The following is a 20,407-nucleotide window of genomic DNA, read 5'->3' as shown; positions in this document are numbered from 1 at the left end:
CGTGCTCACATGCAAAAATTTCTTCCTAATATCTGATGTAAACCTACCCTCTTTCAGTTTGAAGCCATTCCCTCTTGGCCTATCAGTACATGGCCTTGTAAAAAGTCCTACTTCCTGCTTTTATTTAGGCCCTGTTCAGGTACTAGAAGTTGCTAGAAGATGTTCCCAGCACCTTCTCTTCTCCAGGCTGAACAACACCAACTGTCTCAGCCTGTCTTCGCAGAAGAGGTGATCCAGCCCTCTGATCATCTTCATGACCCTCCTCTGGGCCTGCTCCAACAGGTCCACTGATGTTACTTTTTTCCTACCAGTACATTCCTGCAGAGTTCTGGCATACTCTGAGTACAAGAAAAAGGCAGAGCACTGAAAGTAGAGTGGACACATGTAGTTCATGTACCTATCTGTATGCTCCCCAATACACTAAAACACTGGATGGAAGAACAGAAAAATCCTGTCAGAATGTAGGAAAAAATAAAAAAGAAAACAGAAGCAATATTGTATTGGCTAATCTTTCTGAGTTTTTATTGCATCTAGTATTGTTCATCAGGGTTACTGATGGAAGATGCTGTTTGATTCCTGCTGTGATGGAGAGTAGGGTTTGCATCTCCATCTCAGCTGCCATTGATCTGAGGACTGAGGCAGCAGGACTCTTACCCTGTAGACCAATTGCATTGGTTTTTCTGTGTCACAAATACCTATGTTGATCTTGAAAATTATATATTGATAGCTGTGTGTGATGCCTTTTGATGCAAATTTCAAAATTCTAAGGTTGTTCATGAGTGTGACTTCCAGCCCTTTGAGTCTTTGTGAGCTGTCACCAAGAATGGTGGAGCTGGCCCGGCCCTCTGCGAAATTTTACTCCAAGTACCTGCTCAGGATAACACAAAGGAGTGTCAGGGCTTGGGAGAACTGAGCGCATACTGAGTGAGCCAATGACTGCCTTTTGTGAAACTGTGAACTACCATAAATACTGATATGTAACTGTTTTTTATTACTTTAAAGGTATATTATTCTTATGACGTTGCAAGACAGGAATGAGAAGCTTTTTTACCGAGTGCTGACCTCTGATATCGAGAAATTCATGCCCATAGTTTACACCCCAACAGTTGGCCTGGCTTGTCAGCAATATGGTTTGGCTTTCAGGAGACCACGGTGAGTGAAGAGACTGTGTTTGCATTTTTTTAAAATTTCATGTGAATGTTTCTTTTGTATCGACACCATCTTTATGTGGGTGGCCCGAAACATCTAAAACTCAATCCCTCATCAAAAAGTGAACCAGCAAGCAGCTTCATGTGTGTACATTTGATGATGAGTTGGGGAGTCGAGGATAGCTCTGACTTCTTCCTATAAACAGTGAACAGAGTGGTTTTGTTCTCAAACAGTGCTGTACAGTCCTCAAACAGCTTGCTGAGCTAAGGGCTGCACTCCTTCCTGTCTCAGGAGCACTGAGTGCCCTCTGCAATGCTGTTTGAGTAATTGTTGGGTTTTGGATGTATTGTGCTGATTTTGAACTTTTGTATGCACATCCACAAACTACCCCACTAGAATCATCTTCATAGATGATGCTCTGCATCAGTGCCTCCCTCTCTGCTCAGAACAGTCACTGTATAAATTCATGCAACATTAAACACGCCGTACCATGTTGGAAGACCCCATTCTGCATAATTCTTTTTAATGATTAATGCTTAGATAAATCCCTTGTTAGCTTTCTGAAGTACATTTTAACCTAGCCTGAAAATTCAATGGTACAGTTGTTTTCTTTGCAGGCTTTTAATTTTTTTTTTTTTTTTTAATGTACCAGTAGATAGATGAACATTTAAGCTTTTGCTATAGAAATTTCCAAAGTAAAGGAATGGAAAAATACCATTTCTGAAGCATTTCACAAATGTGAGGATTGACTGCAGTTTCATCTAAGAGTAGCGCTACAGATGGGGCAACTGAGGCAAGTTCTACTGAGTTTAGGTCACAGGGAGTCCCTGAGGCACACCTCAAAGACATAAGGGCTGTGTAGACAAGATAATTAATAACACTTTATGTATAAGATTATCTTGGCAAACATGCTTGCTTCCTGCTTGTCATGAAAATTCCAAATTAAGACACTGTATTCCTTCACATGAGCTGCTCCTCAGGATTGCTTTTTGGCTTGTGTCTGTGCCAGGTAATTGTGTTTTGTGCCCTGATGTGCAACTTGTGGATCTGCTGGGCTGTGGTGAAGTCATTCATCTATCTGAGCCTTGATCTTACCCCCTCCTCCTCCTCCTCAGTGTGAGGAAACCAGGGAAGGATCTGCTCTTTGTATAGGGGGAGGACACTAACTACTTCTGGGCATGAATAAAAGATAAGAGAGCCCAGATTGTGTTTCCAGGTGTTGAGCTGTGGGCACTGTCAGGCAGAGAACAGCACACTGCTGGTTCTCAGTTAATCAATATTAATGCAGCAACTGCTGATTCTCAGGTAATCAATATTCATGCAGCAATTCCTGCTACACACCCACTGTGTCTTTGCCTCCCGGGTGCCTTTTCCTTGTAATAAGTTAAAACAATATTTGGGAGCTTTGCTTCTTTTATTTTCCATCCATTGTTATCGTCAGGAAAGCAGGGATGTCTTTCCACATACAGAATTCGTTCTGCAGTTGTTTCTGTTGTAGAATTCCCCTTCCTGTAACTCACGTCTTTCTCATGTTTTAAATCCACATTATTTAACCGATGTGATAGGAATGTCTGTTCTCATAACCCGGCAGTTTTGCCGCTAAATTTGGGCTGGGTCTTTTCTGGATTCCAGCCCATTGCTTCTTCAAGAAAGAGCGAATGATCATGTCCTTGGTACACTTAATTTCCTGTGGTAGAGAGAGAGTTTGTTTCCCTGAAGATACAGAATGAATTTCAGCCTAGCTTCAGGTTTGGTTGTAATCAAGGTTGTTTTAGCAGAAGAACATTTTTGTTGCAAGAAGAAAAGAGCTGTTGTATCATGTCAAGTGATTGACTAAAATGGGAAGTGTATCTATGTGCTATTTTTTTCAATCTGACTCTTACAGTCTTGGAGTATATATTTTCTGTCCTAGAGCATATTATGTATGTTAGGAGTTGGCCTGCAAGATACATAGCTCAAGGTAGGATGCCAATACTTCTGCTAAAATCTCTATTCTAAAACCTCACATTGTGCTCCAGCGTGGATGGATGTGCCCATGTAGCACAGCTTATTGTGCAGTCTGTTTGTAGCCACAGCAGCAGCAACCTTTGGACACAATTAGCTTCTTCCTCATGCTGGGATCTTTCTCAGCCCCAATAGTGCTTTGTTTTATACTTGAAGGTTGAGCCCGGAAGGATTACAGTGAACGTAACTTGATTACAAAGCAGCACTTGTACATCAGCATCTAAAAACAGTCCCAAGATGTCCAGCAGGGCTTCTCTCAGAATCATTTATCTGAGCACATTTATCTATGTTTACATGGCTGCAGGTTTTGTTTGTCAGATACTATTGTGGTAATTGCAGAACTCAGTGCCTGTTTTCCCTTTCTTAGTCTTTATATACAAACCCTTAAAGGGTAAACCTCTCCAACCTGCACTTTTATGGGGCCAGTGGACAGAGTTCACCTTCCAGGTCAGGGCTCCAGCATACTCCCTGCTAGCAGATTTATCTGCTCCAAATGGAATAAGACACCTGGTGTTCTTTTCTTTCAAAAAGCTTTCTTTCAGCCAGCAATCTAAATCAACAGGCTTTTTATATTTAACAGTAGAAAAGAGCTACCAGGAACAAAAACGCTTGCACAAGCATTCAATTCTTCTCATGCTTATCTATGATGCCCACAGTTTCCCCAGTTCTTCTGGTGGGCCAGGCATAGCTCCTGATGCCCCAGCAGGTTCTCTGCCTTCCCCAAACTCCTACTGCCTTTCTCTTTACTAGTTGCTTTAAATTCTTCAGGCATGATATTTTTTTTTTTCCATTGACCTCAGACTTCTTCCTATGTGATTAAGCCTCAGAGGTTTAGAATGGCTGAAATAGAGGTGGAAACATAAAATTTATAAAAATTACATCCAGCCACTGTTGCCTAAGAGCTATGAAGTTTTTGCTGGAAGGTGTCTATGTTGAATATATATTTCCTATCTTGTTTTCCAGCCAGCTCCCTGGTGCTTTAACAACATTTGTTTATTTAAAGCCATGTAATAAGCATTACAAGGTTTAGGCTAAAGTGCAGTTTCATTTTGTATTTTGAATTTTAAAAATAAGAAATGTAAATTATTATGTAATTTGTAAGTACAGGTTAAAGTACTAAGCACTGGCACCTCTTCTGCAGTAATAATTAAGAACCCTGTCAAAATCTCTCTTCTGTGATCAAACCATGTTAAATAAGCACAAAAGAAGAGTAACGTGTCCAAAGAGAACTCTTCCTAAGCACGGGTCCTGTCTGCAGCTGTGGCCAGTAACAGGACTAGTACAGGACTAGGATAGGCAAACATGCTCACTTCTTGGGGACTTCTCAGGTTATGCTCCTCCTCATTTTGCATCTTGTCGTTGCAGTTTTGTTATGAAAATCCGTTGCTCTCTTTGACTCACAAGTTCTCTAATGGTGGTGAGGGGACCCAGATGTATGCACATTGTCAAGGCCAAAGGATGTGACTGAAAACAGAGTCCCAAGGTGACAAGACTTGTTTCATCTAAAGAATATATCTGTTGCAGTGTATGATGATCAAGGGTGATCCAGAATTAGGGGAGGTTTCTTGCAGAATTGTATGGCTTCAGATCCTATGTCTGCACACGTGCAGCTTTGCAGTCTGTCCCTGGATGCAGGCATCCCTGGCATCCCTTCACTCCTCCGTCTCCCCACCCCTGTGCCTCCACAGATGTCTGTGCTGCTGTGTAATGATGGTTCAAGGATAAATCTGTGAGATCCAAGTCCTTTTCGGGCCAGGCTGGCAGTAATCCAAATAGCCAGTTCACTGCTATCTGGACAGGAGTTGTGCTGACATGCTGAAGCAGAAGCAAGCTGCTCAAAGCATGGGGAGGGCAGGTTTGCTTACGTTCAGCACCAGCAATAACAAAACTGGCTTCAAGAAAAGGACAGGCTATCCTAGCTACTAAGGAATATGGACCTTGGAAGTGCTTGTTTTTCAAAGCCCAGGAACACCTTGTCCTCATCAGAAGTTTGGTAGAAGGGAAGAATGAAATGTACTAGAGCAGGGCTTGCAACTCTGTGAGAAGGAAGGATGGAAGGATGGAAGGACGGAAGGATGGAAGGAGGAATCTTGGTTCTTTGACCCATTAACAGACAGTCACCGTTTCCTTAGGAAATGCTTCTATCACCCCCATAAGCTTTCAGACTGTGGTTGAGAATTCTTTTTGATTTAGAGTAAGGATACAAAGCCCCTACAAAAAAAAGTGCATAGTAGTATTTTGATTTTTTTCTTCCTTTTTTTCTCCATTTTTTTAATGTAAAATGCACTTAATGAGTACCAAGGGGGTCCTTATGGAGCACAGGACTGAACACGTGCAGTGCTATTTAAAAGGTACGTTTTGAGCATGAGGATCTCTTTTAACTGTAACAGTATCTTTGAAAGGGACTATACTTCTTCACAAAGAGATAGTAAAGAGGCACGGAATCAGGCCTTTATTTCTTCTGTGATGGTGAGGGATAGTTTATTACAGTAGCATAAGACCACAGTCTCTCAAGATGCTGGTTAATTCATAAACATAGTGGTATTGGAAAGTATAAAGTTGTCAGCTGCTCCTCAAAAGCTGTTGGCATCCCCTGAAAGTAGGACTGGAAAAGGTGGTTGTCTCACCACTGGAGAAAGGTTATGGGTACAGAAAAAACTTGCCTAAGTTCACTTTTCTTTTCCTACAAATGTAAATACCCTTGAGAACTGCTTGCAGAACAATGCAAAACATGTCGGGATTAAGCTGAACCTGGAAAAAGCTAACAGGATGCAGATGGTGTGAAAATTAAGTCTGACAGAAAAATGATCTGTGTCTCTGATGAAAAATGACTAAATGAAACATCAGTCAGTCTACAGAATTGTCTTGTCAGCAGGTCTGGCTCTGATGAGTAGCTTTTTTTTGTGGTGGTGTGATGTCTGAGCAGCGGGAGGGAAAGTTACCTGCTATTTCTGGGCACTTTAAGACTAAACCAAATGAAATTAGAACAAAAGTGTAAATCCCATAGACTTGTCCCTAACCACAGAATTGTCTCCATTCCCTGTTCTATAAAACATTGGAGACCAGAAGTGAGTGGGAAGACTGGGATTTGGATTATTGTCCTGAAAGTTTGTTTTGAAACTCCTTTAGACGATCTCTACTTCTTGTAAAAACATCAGTCATAAGTTCTCTTGTTGCCACCAGCCTGGTTCAGCCTCCTCTGGAGGCAGCTGAAGTCAGTGCATGAGAAGAGGAATGTGTTTAGGAGTGTGTTTAGGTAACTTTGCCACAGCCACCCAAAGACTGCTCCTGTAACTGACTGAAGGGGAGGGAATGTCTGTGTAAAGTCTCACAGACACCATGTGTAGTTAGGAAGCCCTGAAGCTGCCAGGACACCTAGGTGGGAGACAGTCGTTTGTATGGGACAAGATTATTGAATGAGGGGGAGAAGACCATGGTTGGAGTAGGTGAGGAGAAAGTAGGTCCATGCAGAGGGAGCCCAAGGCTGCTGAAAATGGCTCGGCCTCTTTGGAACTTCTGAGAGCTGGCAAAGTAATTCAAGGGTTCCCACTGCTCTCTCTCTCCCCACTTTCTTCAGGCAAGTCTTTTCAGCATGCTGTACCTCTGTCCTTGTCCCCTCTCTGTTTCTACTTCACTGAAGTGTTTTTCAAAATGTGGAGATAAGCACTGATTGGTTTGTGGGCATACAGAGAGAAGAGCTGCTATATTGGTCCTGATCTGATGTTCCATACAGGCTGGGGAATGGGATGGACGCTGTTGGTGTTATGAGGCTGTAACACATTTTCTACATTTCAATGAGTGAAAAAGAGAGTGAAAAAGGATTAGCTCGGTGTTTTCATTAGAAAAACAGTCAGTGCTCCTTGTTCCCTATCTCTTCTCTCTTTCTCTCTCTTTTCCTCACATTTCCTAAGAAAAATGTGTATGCGCTGGCTCTAACAACCATGAGGAACTTTTATGGGCATGAGGTAAAATTTCAGGTCTACAAAAGTCAGCAGCAAATCTCGTGTTAATTTATGAAGGTCAGGCTTTCCGCTCCTGTCAGAGGTGATTTAGACTTAAGTCTGTTGAAATTCCCTGGTTTACCAGGAGAAGCTCGAAGGAAGAGGTGGAGTTGTTCAAAAGAAAGAGGCTGACCTGGTGAAGGAAATACAAGAGAATGTCTTCTCCTTTGATCTGGCATAAATCTATGCTGCTGCGACAAGAAACAACCCCACCTCAAACAAAAAAATGCCAAAGACAGGGAGGAGGGAGAATAATTATTTAGAATAATGAATACCAGGATGTAAATTTCAGGGGAAATGATGCTGACTATCATGAAAACCTTGGACAGCAGTATCCATTGGACTGTGGAACAGCCGTGGATTGTGGTCAGAAAGCCAACCATGTCCTGGGCTGGATCCAAAGCAGTGTGGCCAGAAAGGCAAGAGAGGTGATTCTCCCCAGTATCTGCTCTGGTGAGACCCACCTGGAGTGCTGTGTCCAGCTCTGGGGCCCCCAACACAAGAAGGACATAAACCTGTCCTAGAGAGTTTGGAAAAGGCCACAAGGACACTCAGATGGCTGGAGATCCTCTTCTGTGAAGACAGGCTGAGAGAGCTGGGTTTGTCCAGTCTGGAGAAGGGAAGGTTCCAGGGACATCTTATCGCACCTGCAGTACCAGGAAAACTGGAGAGAGGCTTGCACGGGGGCACGTAGTAATAGGATAAGGAGCAGTGGGTTTAAACTGAAAGAGGGTAGATTAGATCTAAGAGGTTTTTGACTGTGAGTGTCATGAGGCACTGGGCATAGGTTGCCAAGAGAAGCTGTGGATACCCCATCCCTGGAAGTGTTCAAGGCCAGATTGGATGGGGCTCTGAGGAACCTGGTGTAGGGGAAGGTGTCCCTGCCCATGGCAAGAGGTTTGCCATGATTAGATGGTTTGCCATGGTTAGATTATCTTTAAGGTCCCCTTCAGACCAAACAGATGTGTGATCCTATGATTCTACAACCTGACTATGGAAGAATTTGTAGAAAAGCTGCTGCTATTTTCTATATTTGCTGCAATTTATGGCAAAAGTTAGATTTTTTTTTTTTTAATTAGGTGGATTCACTAAAAGTGTACCAAATTATATTTCATTTATCCATATGCTGATTTCTCTAGTATTGTCAAAATAATCTTTCTTTTCTTTGTCAAACTTTTGTTCTAATTCTGTGTTCATTCTTGGGGCTCCCTGCAGTGAACTTTAAAAGGGAAGGTGTGGGTCCTGGAAGAACTTGCACAGCACAGAAAGGAAATATAATCAGGGTAGGACTTAATTTAACTTCCCTGAGGTATTTGATCCCACCTTAACCTCTGCACTATCAAATAAAACAGAACACATTGTGTACTTAGCAGTGAAACAGATAAGGGCTCCTTGGTCAAAATCAGCTGAGCAACAGCACTGATTGATCATCTCAGCGTGTTTCTCTTTGTAAGCCTGTAATCTTACAGTTACTGAGGTTCTTCCAGGATCCAGCACACAGTCAGGTGTAGGACTGAACCTCCAAAAAGGCAGAAGAAAATCAGGGCCAAGTTAAATTTTCCTACATTTAAAATTGTTTTTGAACAAAGAATATCAAGCCCCTTGAGCATGATGATCTTAAACGCAGCAAAGGTTACTGAATTTGGGAAATTCCCACACTTGGTGGAATCCCTGGATCGTGGAAACTCATATCTCACCTCAACACCCACTCTTTACCCAACTGTAAATTTGTTTGTGGGTGACAGAAGGCAGTCTGGTCTTCCCCTCTCCCTCCTGCACATTAGCAAGGAGGGAGATCTGGGATAAGCCAGAGTCATACCCCATACTGCAGACCTGCTTGGCTTTTACCCAGTCCTTGGCTCCGGCAGCCTGATCCTTACACAGACAGACCTTCTTGGAGGTCCTCTAAACACCACTGCTGGAAAGGACACTGGGAAATTTGGTCAAGTTTTAAAATACAAGGAGGATTTAATCACCAAATTATGCTATGACTTGGCAGTTCTCTGGTTTAGCTAGAGAATCCAGTCCTGAGAATATAGTAAGGGAAAGCAGCTCATGACAAGCCAAGAGAAATACGGGTTTGCTTGCCTCTTGCCTTAATCCTAGAATGTGGATAGTAGAGATCCACTGGGGACCTGATTCCAGCCCTCTGCCTTTTCACATTGCGGCATAATGACCAGTGACAATAGGTACTGAGTTGGTCTTTCTCCATCAACTTCCCTCTGGAGACAAAGAAAGAATATTTTTTCTTTAGGCTGATGCCTGACTAGTAGGATCAATAAATCCAGGATTCCTCCTGGTTTCTGTCCACTGTCCCCTAATATTTCATATCTGTGAAGCCTTATGTTCCTTTCCACATCCCCTTCATCCTCTTTTCGTATGCAGCTGTGCTTCACCATAGCCACCCACATCAGCTTGTCCTCCTCCCCTTCCCTCACCTCTTCCATAGGGAACAGCGAGCACAGCTTTCAGTGCTCCTCTTGCTGTCCCCTGTGATTTCCTATCTGTGCCCGTTTGATCCTGCTCCATAACCATTGTTTTTTCATTTGGTTTCCTCAACAGCCACCTTTTTTCCTCCTTTTCTCTGCCTTCTGCTTATTCCTGCAGCCCAGGAAAGCTCTAAGGCTTTGTTAGCAAGGACTGAGTAGATACTAGAGTAGGTACTGGGTGGGAAGCAGCACATAATGTGTGCAGCTGCAAGCTGTATTTTTGGGCAGCTATCAGAATAATTGTCAGAGTAAGGTCTATGTTCCACTCCCCAGAGTGGTGAGGAAATGAACCCCTTTATCTTTTCTCTTTATCTCAACAGTAATTTTCATAAAAGGGTATGGGAACAAACACCTTTGAGACCTTTGCCTTTCTGATAAATCTGTTGAAATGAGCTAGCAGGTAAGAGAGAACACAGTATAATTGCCCTTTTCCTTGGAAAAAAACTACCTGCTAAAAATAGCAGTGGGTGTTAATAACCTGGCAGATAGGAGATAGATCCAAAAGCTTTGCTTTGGGCTGTGGTCTGGACCTTCCTGCTATGGCAGGGGTTGGACTATGACAAAGCATGGGGGAGCTACGGCTTGCACTCGTATGTGCTCACTTAAATCCCTCTGTTCCTGATATTTGGCAGTTTCCTACAGCTTGGCAGCTTTCAATCCCTTGGGATCATGGAGATTTCCCAGTGCGAGTTTAGGGGAGGTTGTGTGGATAGGGAATCATTCATTATTGTACCTTGGAGCCTGCATCTTCGGGCTTCCACTCTGAATTTTGGGTTTCCTACCTAAAATATATGGTGACAACATTAGGGACATTTATAGTAGTAATGAAATTATTCATGTTGCAGATCATTTGAAATTAAATCTCTTACTGTACTTAAATTATAGCTATATTGCCTTATAAGTCTCTGTATAGATTTCACTAATATTTGACTGTGCTTGGTTTCTGTTATTTTTTCATTACTATCATAGGGTAGTGGTCAGCAGCTACAATTTACAAAGAAAATTACCTAAAACAATGAAAATTTCTTGGCCTTTATTATAAACAAATCTGGAAAAAGAAAGAGCTGATGAATCATTGCAGCAGTTTTGTCCAATCTGATGATTAATTGTACTGTATTTAAACAAATCAGTGCATGCTAGCACATACTTTCTCTCCAAAGTCTGTAGCCCACAGGCATTTGTAATCTCAAGCTCCCTAAAACAGCCAAGCAATTTCAAAGTTTATTTTGTTGTTCTGAGGCCTTTTGTCCTGTACTGGCAGAGACCAGAATCAAAAAAAAGTCAACAGTGGGTGTGCAGCTGGTGGTAATGTCCCTAAAGGCTCATATTGCTCAACCTGTCAATTTTGTATATGAGTTTTGAAAGTGAAAATAAATAAAACCAAATGGCCCTTACTGTAACCACATTTTATTTCATCTCTAGCACAGACTGGCCTTAAATCCAGAGTGGTTTCTCCAGCCTGTTCCTCTGGCACAGCAGTGAGAGTTTTCTGTGGTTAGTACGCAACAAAAGCCAACTCCATCAGCTGATCCCTCCCTCGTGTGTGTCCCTTTTGCAGCCTTGGGCAGCCAAAATACCTGCCAGTCAGCTGGGCTTGGGGCATAATTCAGCCAGACTGCCAAGAGCGCAGAGCGGCATGCAGCGGCAATCAGCATCCTTCCACCGTGGCAAGCCAACTTGGTTTTCATTTCCTGAGTGCGAAAATAATTTTGACATGTCGATTTCAGTGGTACTCTGAGACGGTCTTGCTCCAGGTTTTCTGAGAGCATCATGCCTTTGTGTAAGGAACGGCTGTGATCACTGCAGAAGGTCAGCTTGTGCCATGCCTGTCAGAGCCGTTTTCTGCCCAACCTTATAACTCACTGTAGGTTTCTGGCTTCTGTTTCACAACTTTTTCATGGCTGTCCAAAAGCAGCCTGGTGCAGGCTGGGATTCTCACAAAGATCTGACTCATCTCTTTCGTTTGTTGCCTTTTAAAGCAATGATTTCCCATGGACTTCCTATATCTTCTAAGGGAAGTCCAGGCCAAATCAAGTTAAAACGCTCAAGGACTTTTACATGAGTAGAATTTCATCACCTTCATGTTGTAAGTGGAGACACTTAACCTTTATTAGTATTCCAAAAATGAGCCATTCCTATCTAGAGAAAAACACTTACTCATGATGCCTGCTTGGCTGATACGAGTATTGGGAATATGTGCATTTTCCTAACATTAACTTACACCGTAGTTTTTGTTGTCTCCTCACTTGTGGAGCAAATTCCCTTCATAGCACTCAGACTAGAAGTTAATAAGTGCAAAGAAAATTAAACAAACCCTGAGTTTTACTACCTTTAGTCTTGCAGTTCACTGAACTGGTGTGGCAGCACATACACAAGGAGCCACACTCCTTTGGCTGGCTGAAAAGCATCTGGAGAATTAGAGACCTTAGCTACCATTTTAATCTACTTCCCTCCATCAGTTCCTCTTCTCAGGAACAAATAATTATATAAGGCAAAGCCTGGTAGCCCATTAAAGAAGACACCTGTTTTCTGAATAAACAAGGCTGATGGACTGATCTCTGCACAGCAAGCATATGGAACTTGCAGTTGAGGTTTTCTGTGTTCTTCCTGCTGCACACCAAACCCTGAGCAAGCCTGCTCATTGCAGTGTCAGTAAATATAACAGTGTGCAGATACATTCCTCCCTTACTGAGAAAATATCTTATTCTTCAGAATGTAGTCCTTTGGAGGAGTAAGCGAGGAGAGGAAGGATGAAGCTGCAGTAGTTGAGTGGGAGGGGTTATGTTTTTCAATTTCTGTCAGCTTAGGAGCTTTTGAGGTCCTTCTGGTAGTTTTTCTTTTCCTCCACAGATCATAAGCGTGCAATCATTTTCAATCTCAGCTAGTAAGGGAAGTTCATGCAAATCAAAGAGTGGTGTCCTTTTGCTTCACAATAGTATACGTATCAGTGATCCAGTGCCATCATTTGTTCTGCTCTTTTGTGGCTTTTGACCAGTGTGATGGGAATACTGGTGGGTACAATTGCTGATTGTTACTCATCTATGATAAGTGTAAAGAGGCCACTAATTTTATAGATGTAACAGTTAACTGAAGTCATAGGAATGCTGCCCAAACCCACAGCACAGGACAAGACTGGAAAAAGAGCACAGCAATGGCCAAAGAGGTTTTACATGGAGCTTGATGAAGCAAAGGCATTGATTGCATTTGATTACAATTGAATTTCTGTTTGATTTCATGTCAAAGGCAGCAGTGGGGCAAGACTACACCAGGAGCGTTCCAAACATAGCCACAGGAGCATTGGTAATTGACAAGGAAAAGCCATTAGGAGAGGGAAAGAGGGAAGTGAAGAGAGATTCAGAGCTGTGAGGAAAGATTGCATAATGTTTTTCAGTCCCCTCTGTGCTTTGGGGAATGAGCATTCTCTGTAAACAAACAATAGCGCTTTAGAGATAGCACCGCTGGCTCCACTGTTTCTTCTAATGGGAAATAGGTCACAAGTCAGCATTTCTAACCAGTACTGTCAGAAAGGGGAACACTGCTTAACCTTTTTAAAGAAGTAACTTGTTATTGAATGAAAGGATTAAAGGATACTTCTTTTTTCTAATATCTGAGACACGTTAAAACAAATTCCTTCCCAAATGTCTAAAAGAATCATAGAATCATGGAATGGTTTGTGTTAGAAGGGACCTTAAAGATTATCTAGTTTCAATCTTCCACTAGGTCAGGTTGCTCAAAACCCCATCCAACCTGGCCTTGGACACTTCTAGGGATGGCAAGTCCCCAAACTCTTTGGGCAACATGTTGCAAGTCCCTCACTATCCTCACAGTAAAGAATTTCTTTCTAATATCTCATCTAAACCTGCCCTCTTTCAGTCTGAAAGAGCAATTATCCCTTGTCCTATCACTACATAACCTTGTAAAAAACGCAAATGTTATTGCAAAAAGCCATCACCAGTATCAAGTACCACTTCCTCTGGGTATCAAATGGGCCATGTTTCCTTTGTCTGTGAACTTTTTCTGTAATGAGCCTTGTAGTTAAGGAATTGTTGTAATTGTGGGACTTTCAGAATGCTATCAGGATGACCAAGATCTAACCAGTACTGGAGCTCAGAGCAGGATTCTTCTTATGGCTCACATGGTACACTTTGTAGCTTTGTAAGTCCTGGAGTACTGCCATGAACTCAGTCAGGATAAAACCAAAAAAGAAAAGGTAATGTCCCTGGCTTAGGGATGAGAAAAGGTCTTGTGGGTGAATATACTCAACCCCTTTTATGGATTCTGCGGTCACCTGCAATTTGCTAGATCCTGCTGTCCAGTTTGGGCGGTTTGACTGGACTTGCTGACATCCAGACAGAAATGCTGCCTCAGTGACAAATTAAGAAGCTGTACCTCTCCTTGAAGTTTCCTGGACTCTTACAGACCTGCTCAGTGGCACAATAAAATCTAGTCTGACTTCCACCTTAACTAAAGGCAGCTGTAGTGAAACCTGTCTCATTAATGGACTGAATATGAGACTGCAGCTCTGAAGCCTTAATGAATGCAGGTTGAAGCACTCCCCGCTTTTAATTACCTCCACAAAGCTAACAGCTCTCTCAAGGTTACTGTTTAACCAGAAATAATGGTACAGCATCTACATTCTGGATTGAAATTGCTGAGGCAGTTAATTTTTACTAAGCTCTAGTTCTTGTAGTTTTGTCCCCACGCATGACTGAACCCATGTAGAATGGCAGGTTCCTGGGCACAGGTGAGTTTTCTGGTCTGGAAGAACATTATATCTCTGCCCTACACAATGCCCATGTTAAGTGACTTGATCAAAATTACTTACATTTTTAGCTTTACATTTTAATTGAATCCTTGTTATTGAGTGCCAAGGAGATTAAAGGAAAGCTGCTTCATTTCTTTTTGTTTCTCTGAAGCAATTTATCAACTGTAATCCCAAGGGAGTTGGAGCAGACATGATGATAAAGGCAGAATAAAGATGATAAAGGTTGCTGAGGTTTCATTTCTCCTTCAGAAGGCTTAGGCTGCATCTTTTCCACAGAACAATCAAGTTAATTTATTTTGTTGTCACTTGGATGTTTCTTTTTTACTACTGGTCCACGCAGGCCTTTTTGTTCCTCTTGGTATTCAGAGCTCTACCTTGCTGTTCTCAAAAGTACAAATAAGCTTTTGCTCCTGCTACCTCTCCTATAATCATGAAATCATAGAATGATTTGGGTTGGAAATGATGAAAGATCATTTCCATGTAGTCCACCTCCTTGCCTTGGACAGGGACACATTCCACTAGACCATCTTGCTTGAGGCCATCCAGCCTGGCCTTGAATACCTCCTGGAAAGGTGCATCTACAGTTTCTCTGGGCGACCTGTTCATGTACCTCACTGCCCTCATAGTAAAGTGTCTGTGTGTCCTTCAGACAAACCTGGCTGCTACTCTTCCCTGTTCACTCATCAGCAAAGCTTTTGCTGAGTTCAGTTTGTGGAGCTTTTCTGTTCCTTCTGAAAATCCAAAAGGGATTTTTGGACAGATAAACCCTCTGCCAGTTTGGGGCATGTTTATTTAACTAATTGGCCAGTTCATCTCCGTGGGTAAGTTGTTGTCAGGAGGGAGAGCACAACTCTCCTGGGGATCATACAAAATGAGGACATACCTGTGACCCCTGACTCTAAAGTCTGATGTGTCTGTTTCCCTTTGCATCTCAGAAATACCGTGAAGTTGCTCAACTGCCTGTCAAAATTGATCATTGCATATTCCATCTGCAAAGGGATTTCCAGCTCACTACTACCAGGATCCCCTTCTGAATGCTTGAACACCTAACGGAAGGTCACAGAGCGTCAACCAGATTCAGGAATTTGCTTCAGCTGGTTGCCTAAAGGCATTGGAAATTCAGGTGTTTTATTGAATCTGGGTCCTGGGCTCTCAGATTCAGCATTAGTGAAATATGAGTCTTGCTTGGATACATGCCCACTTCTTGACATGGTTGTGTCACTGAGAGAGGTCACTTTCCCCACATGGATCACCATTTCTGCTCCTCCTGATGGTTTCCCTTGAAAAGCTGGTGGTGCCATTAGGGTGTTAGTCTAAAATAAGCCATCTGATTTTGCCTGAATTAAAGGAAGGAGCAATTAGTATCAAAGACATATTAAGGAAGGGAACACAAAATCTGAGAGGGTTGTCTCTCCATGTTTGGTTCTCAGTCACCAACCAGGCTATCTAAGCCAAGCCAATCTGATGATGTCTGTGAGAATCCTGCTCCCAAGGTGCATAGTGAGAGTAGTCATCAGACACTTAATAGGTATTTTCATTGTGTATAGAAAACATTAACTTCAAACAACAACATTCTTCCTAAAAGCATATCACAACCTGAAATACATGTAATGACGTTACTAATTTGCGCTTTTAATTCCCAGTTAATAACTGCTTTCTAAACATAGATGGCAGCAGTACAGTACTGCCTTTTTATGAAGATTGACATCTGTGAATACAGTCTTTGAGGCAAGCCATGTGTATGTGATTAGTTCATTGGTTATTGGCACAGTGTTAAAGAATTACCCTGAATAAATGAAATGTTATTTTCCTTTTTCGCCTTTCTGATCTGTCTGTGTGATTGTGACTCGAACAGTGTTGAAGTCAGCACTTTTATTTTTCTTCTTTTCAAAGTAAAGGGCATTTTCATTAGGAATCCCACAGCTGACTGTGGGAAGATATCTGTCCCCTAGAAGAGTCATGTGAGATAAGCTCTTCCCAGAGTGAGTAGCCCAATTATGTTTGATTATCCATCACTCAAATGGCCTTGCAATGGCGGTTGTTTTCAAGCTTTTTCTCCCTAATATTTCACATTAGAAGCCCAAACCATGACCAGATCTGAACTTTCTGGGGCTCAGCAATAGTTAAGAGATGTAAGCAACAAAAATGCATCTCTCCGTTTTTCCAACTGTTACTAATTGCTGGCACAACTCCTGCTTTTGGGACCATATAACAAGGCAAGGAAAATGGCTGCATCCTCCTGCCAAGGGGATTCCTTGAGTTAGAGCCCTTGATTTGAGCTGATTAGATGGCACTGTGAACAATGTAAGCAATTTTCCCTGACACAGGTATAGACGACAGGTTGCCTCCTTCGGGGTTAGTGCAGCCTAAAAGGAACTTCAGCAAAATCCCGGAGTATCAGAGCAGAGATCAGTCAATGTAAATAATACTGTCCTGGGTCTTGAAAGAATCCCTTGCTATGGATGCTCTTTTTGATAACAACAGCAGAGAGGCAAAAAAATAAGCCACAAATCTAAAACACGTTTCAAAAATTATCTCTTCCAGCTCCTAATTTTATTTGAAAAGAAGGCACTTTTGTTTAAAACCTGAAGACTTTTGCATTGAGAAGTGATTAACCTTAGTGCAATCAGCCATGTTATTGTCCATATAAACACTTCACACTGAAGTTACATCCAAACATTTAATTTTGTGTTTCACTTCTCATAATTTTTCATGTTTTTCACTTGGTGAATGTCAAAAACTGGGATCAGATATTCATGGGGAAAGAAGAGGGCAGGTTTGGCTTGATCAAAGCAAATTCCATGGCACATATTGATCTAGTCAGATTGGATTTCTGTGGACTAGAGCGTTGACCCAAAATACCTAGCTCTGGAATAGCCATCCCAATCATTGACACTGGTAGCTGGGTGAGAAGGATCATGCTTTCACTGTTTGGATGGCCAGGAGCTATACGCTCCTTAGGAAAGAATGTATAATAAGACTTATGGTAAAACCATCAGCCTCCACTGCATTTATCAAAATTGCTCTAACTAGAAAACTCTTCTGCCCCAAGGCAGAGTTTGCTCCTTGAAGCAAAGATGCTTCACAAGTGTTAAATGTGCAACACTGGTGGCTGCTGAATGAAGTTGCCATTAAGGATGTTGAACCTTTTGGTTTGAAAATGAGAATTTACCTTGCTATTAGCAAGGTCCCTTGAAGGTCTCATTTTTGTATCAGGCAGTTGCATGGCTTTCAGCAGCTCACATACCTCCATTTTCAAGTTCACCTGTTTTCTTTTGTCTTGGAGTTACTAGTTTTATTACAAGGCTTATTTTTCTTCTCTTTATTTCCTTTTCTTTTCCTCTCTTAGGGGATTGTTTATCACCATCCATGACAAAGGTCATATTGCAACAATGCTAAACTCTTGGCCTGAAGAAAATATTAAGGTACGTGGCTTATCTTCTGTGGACTGGAAAATTACAGGCACTTTGGTGCAAAATGGAATATTTAGTGGAACTGCTTGGCATCATTTACAGAACTGGCTATTTAGAAGGACAAGCAAAGAATGCTTCCCTTCCTCAGAGAATTTTCAGGCTGAACTTCAGTTCAGTTTCAATTTCCCATCAAGTTGGGACTTCAGAGACTATCATATATGTATGCATGCAGTCAATAAAATTTTTTTCAGAGGTAGCATGATCTTGGTCAATTTAAAAAAAAAAAAAGTACATGATAATAAATTTGTACAGAATAGGGGCCCTAGTGAAAAAGTAAGATATGTGTATTGAAGAATTGTGTGGCTAACTTGTACCAAAGCTCTTTAAGATATCTCTGTAATCAATGTGCTTGTAGGACTCCTTCCCAAATCCAGTGACTCATGCAGCATCAATAACACTGGCAACTCTGAAAATCATGTTTGATATCAGCAGCTGAAAATATTACTGTCACCCCACCCAAAAACTGTTCTTGTGAAGTGTTTTTCACTAGAGCTTGGGGCTGGGCAAGTCCCTGGCATGAAACAAAGTCAAGGCTTAAGACATGTCTTGCCAGCCACCTCACCTTATTCTATCAGTCTGAAAGTACATGTTCCTGGGAATTTCCATGGCTCTTGACAGAGTTTTGGTCCCTTATCAATCATCTGCTTCTTCCAAGAACAAAGATTTGGCAGCTGAGAAAATCTTGCAAGCATTTTCCATTTCTAAGGGGAAAAAAAAGGAAATTTAACATGTTTTCAGAAAAAGTGATCACAGTCATATAAACTTGTGTTTGGAACCATGGAGAGGAGAGGCAGACTAGGTATTTTGTCCTTGCTCTGTCCAACAAACTCAGTATTTCCATTTGTTTCCAATTCAGAAATGTGAGCAGAATTCATTAGGGCTAATAGAAATGTTTTTGCAGATGGGGAAACTGGCACAGAAAGATTAGAGACTCTTGTTGAAACAGCCCCTCTGGCACCCAAAACAGACCATAGGAAGGGCAATGGTCCATGAAAGAGATTCAGACTATCTGCTTTCCAGATTTGCCAGACTACAAAGGCAGCTCATTTTAGCAATATTGCTGTTACGGACCACAGGGTTCCCTGTGTCTTTGTGCACAGACTTCTTCATGCCTGAACTGGTAGGCACTGGAACACTCAAGATGTTGAGATAAGTAGGGAGGCACCTGGACTGCACCTAAGTCCCTGGAGGGACCCAGATTGTTGGGGTTTTTTTAAAAGGCTGAACACTCCCCACCATTGAACACAGCCCACTAAAGACAGTGCAGAAATACCTGGAGATGCTGCCCACATTTTGCTCATTAGATTTGCTTCATTAGGGCTCCATGGCAACAGTACTTACTATAGAAATGGGAAATCTGAGCCAAACCCTGGATCCTCTGCCTGGAAGGGCTGGAAGAATGCTGGTGCTCTGCTTAGCTTAGTAAAGCCTCAGCCAAGCCCTAATGAGGTGCACCTTCAACCTTCCTTTCAAAGGTGGGCTGCCCTGAAAGAATCATAGTACCAGAACAAGTGAGAAGAAACCATTTCTGGTCATACTTACATGGGAATGTGGGAGTTTTGTGCCCCTGCCAGTGTGGCTAATTAATCCTGACTTGAAGAAATACTGGATAAAATGCTGGCCATCTTCAGGAGTGCCTTCCCTTGCCAATTTTCTCTCTAGTTCCTTAGTCTTTTACTCTTTTCTCCACAATGGCCCAGCTAAAGCAAAAAGAATGCAAAGAATCATACAGGATGGGTGTCCTCCTGGCAGCTATGAATTCAAGCCACTCAAAGTGAGGATGGTGAAGAAACATGTATTTTATTCCAAGACAAATGTGCTGCCGTGCAAGCTACTGCACTGGACTTCCATCCTGCCTTCCCTCTCCTGATTCCTCCCTCTTTTTGTGGGATGCCTGCCCTAGAAGTGAACTCAGGATCTTGAATCCCCACCAGGATTACTGCTGTACAGGCCTGTTCAAAATCCTTCCCATGGAGTATTTTCTCTTGGTTTACTCAGTGTAGAGTATCAGTTCATCCTGTAAAGGCTGAACTCCTGCAATCTATGCAGAGAACTGGGAATGCCAACAGCAGCACTTGCCTCTCTGCATTGCCTTAGCAGCTTGGAGATCAGCATAGCACTCTGGATCACTCTGCTGGGCCACATGCCTGATACTAAGGCACTGCAAACCTGGACTGATTAACTGGGAACAGCCCATGGTCCAGAGTCATCTCAGTTAACATCAGCTGCCTGGGGGCTTAATGGCTAGTCTCATATTGTAAGTACTTCTGCAGTGCCAATGAAGAGGGCACTGAGCTTTTCAAAGAGCAATAACCCATTCATCTGTTCCCAAAACAGCTGCTGGAGAGAGGAGATGCTCTCTGGAGATTTCTGTCTCCCCCCATCAGATGTCAAATGAGTTCAGAAACCATTTAAATGGCTGCCATAAACTGCACACCTAACCTTTATAGAGTGATTTCACTGGAGTCATCAAGAAAATTTGTATCACAGATGGAAGTAGAAAACCGGTTCCTGTTAAACCAGTAA

At 42.2% G+C, this 20,407-nt stretch overlaps 1 protein-coding gene across 1 annotated transcript in view; it reads left to right on the top strand.

The window, feature by feature from the left end:
* Positions 1-20,407, top strand: part of ME3 (malic enzyme 3) — a 117,276-nt gene that overhangs the window by 64,261 nt on the left and 32,608 nt on the right. Inside the window, exons 3-4 of the mRNA XM_040055729.1 lie at positions 1,003-1,152; positions 17,758-17,833. Of these exons, the coding sequence (XP_039911663.1) occupies positions 1,003-1,152; positions 17,758-17,833 (226 nt within the window). The remainder of the gene's footprint in view (positions 1-1,002; positions 1,153-17,757; positions 17,834-20,407) is intronic.

Source organism: Hirundo rustica, chromosome 2 (genome assembly GCF_015227805.2).
Source record: "Hirundo rustica isolate bHirRus1 chromosome 2, bHirRus1.pri.v3, whole genome shotgun sequence".
Classification (NCBI taxonomy): domain Eukaryota; kingdom Metazoa; phylum Chordata; class Aves; order Passeriformes; family Hirundinidae; genus Hirundo; species Hirundo rustica.
Note: the sequence above shows the minus strand (reverse complement) of the source record. Positions and strands in the feature narration are given on the sequence as shown.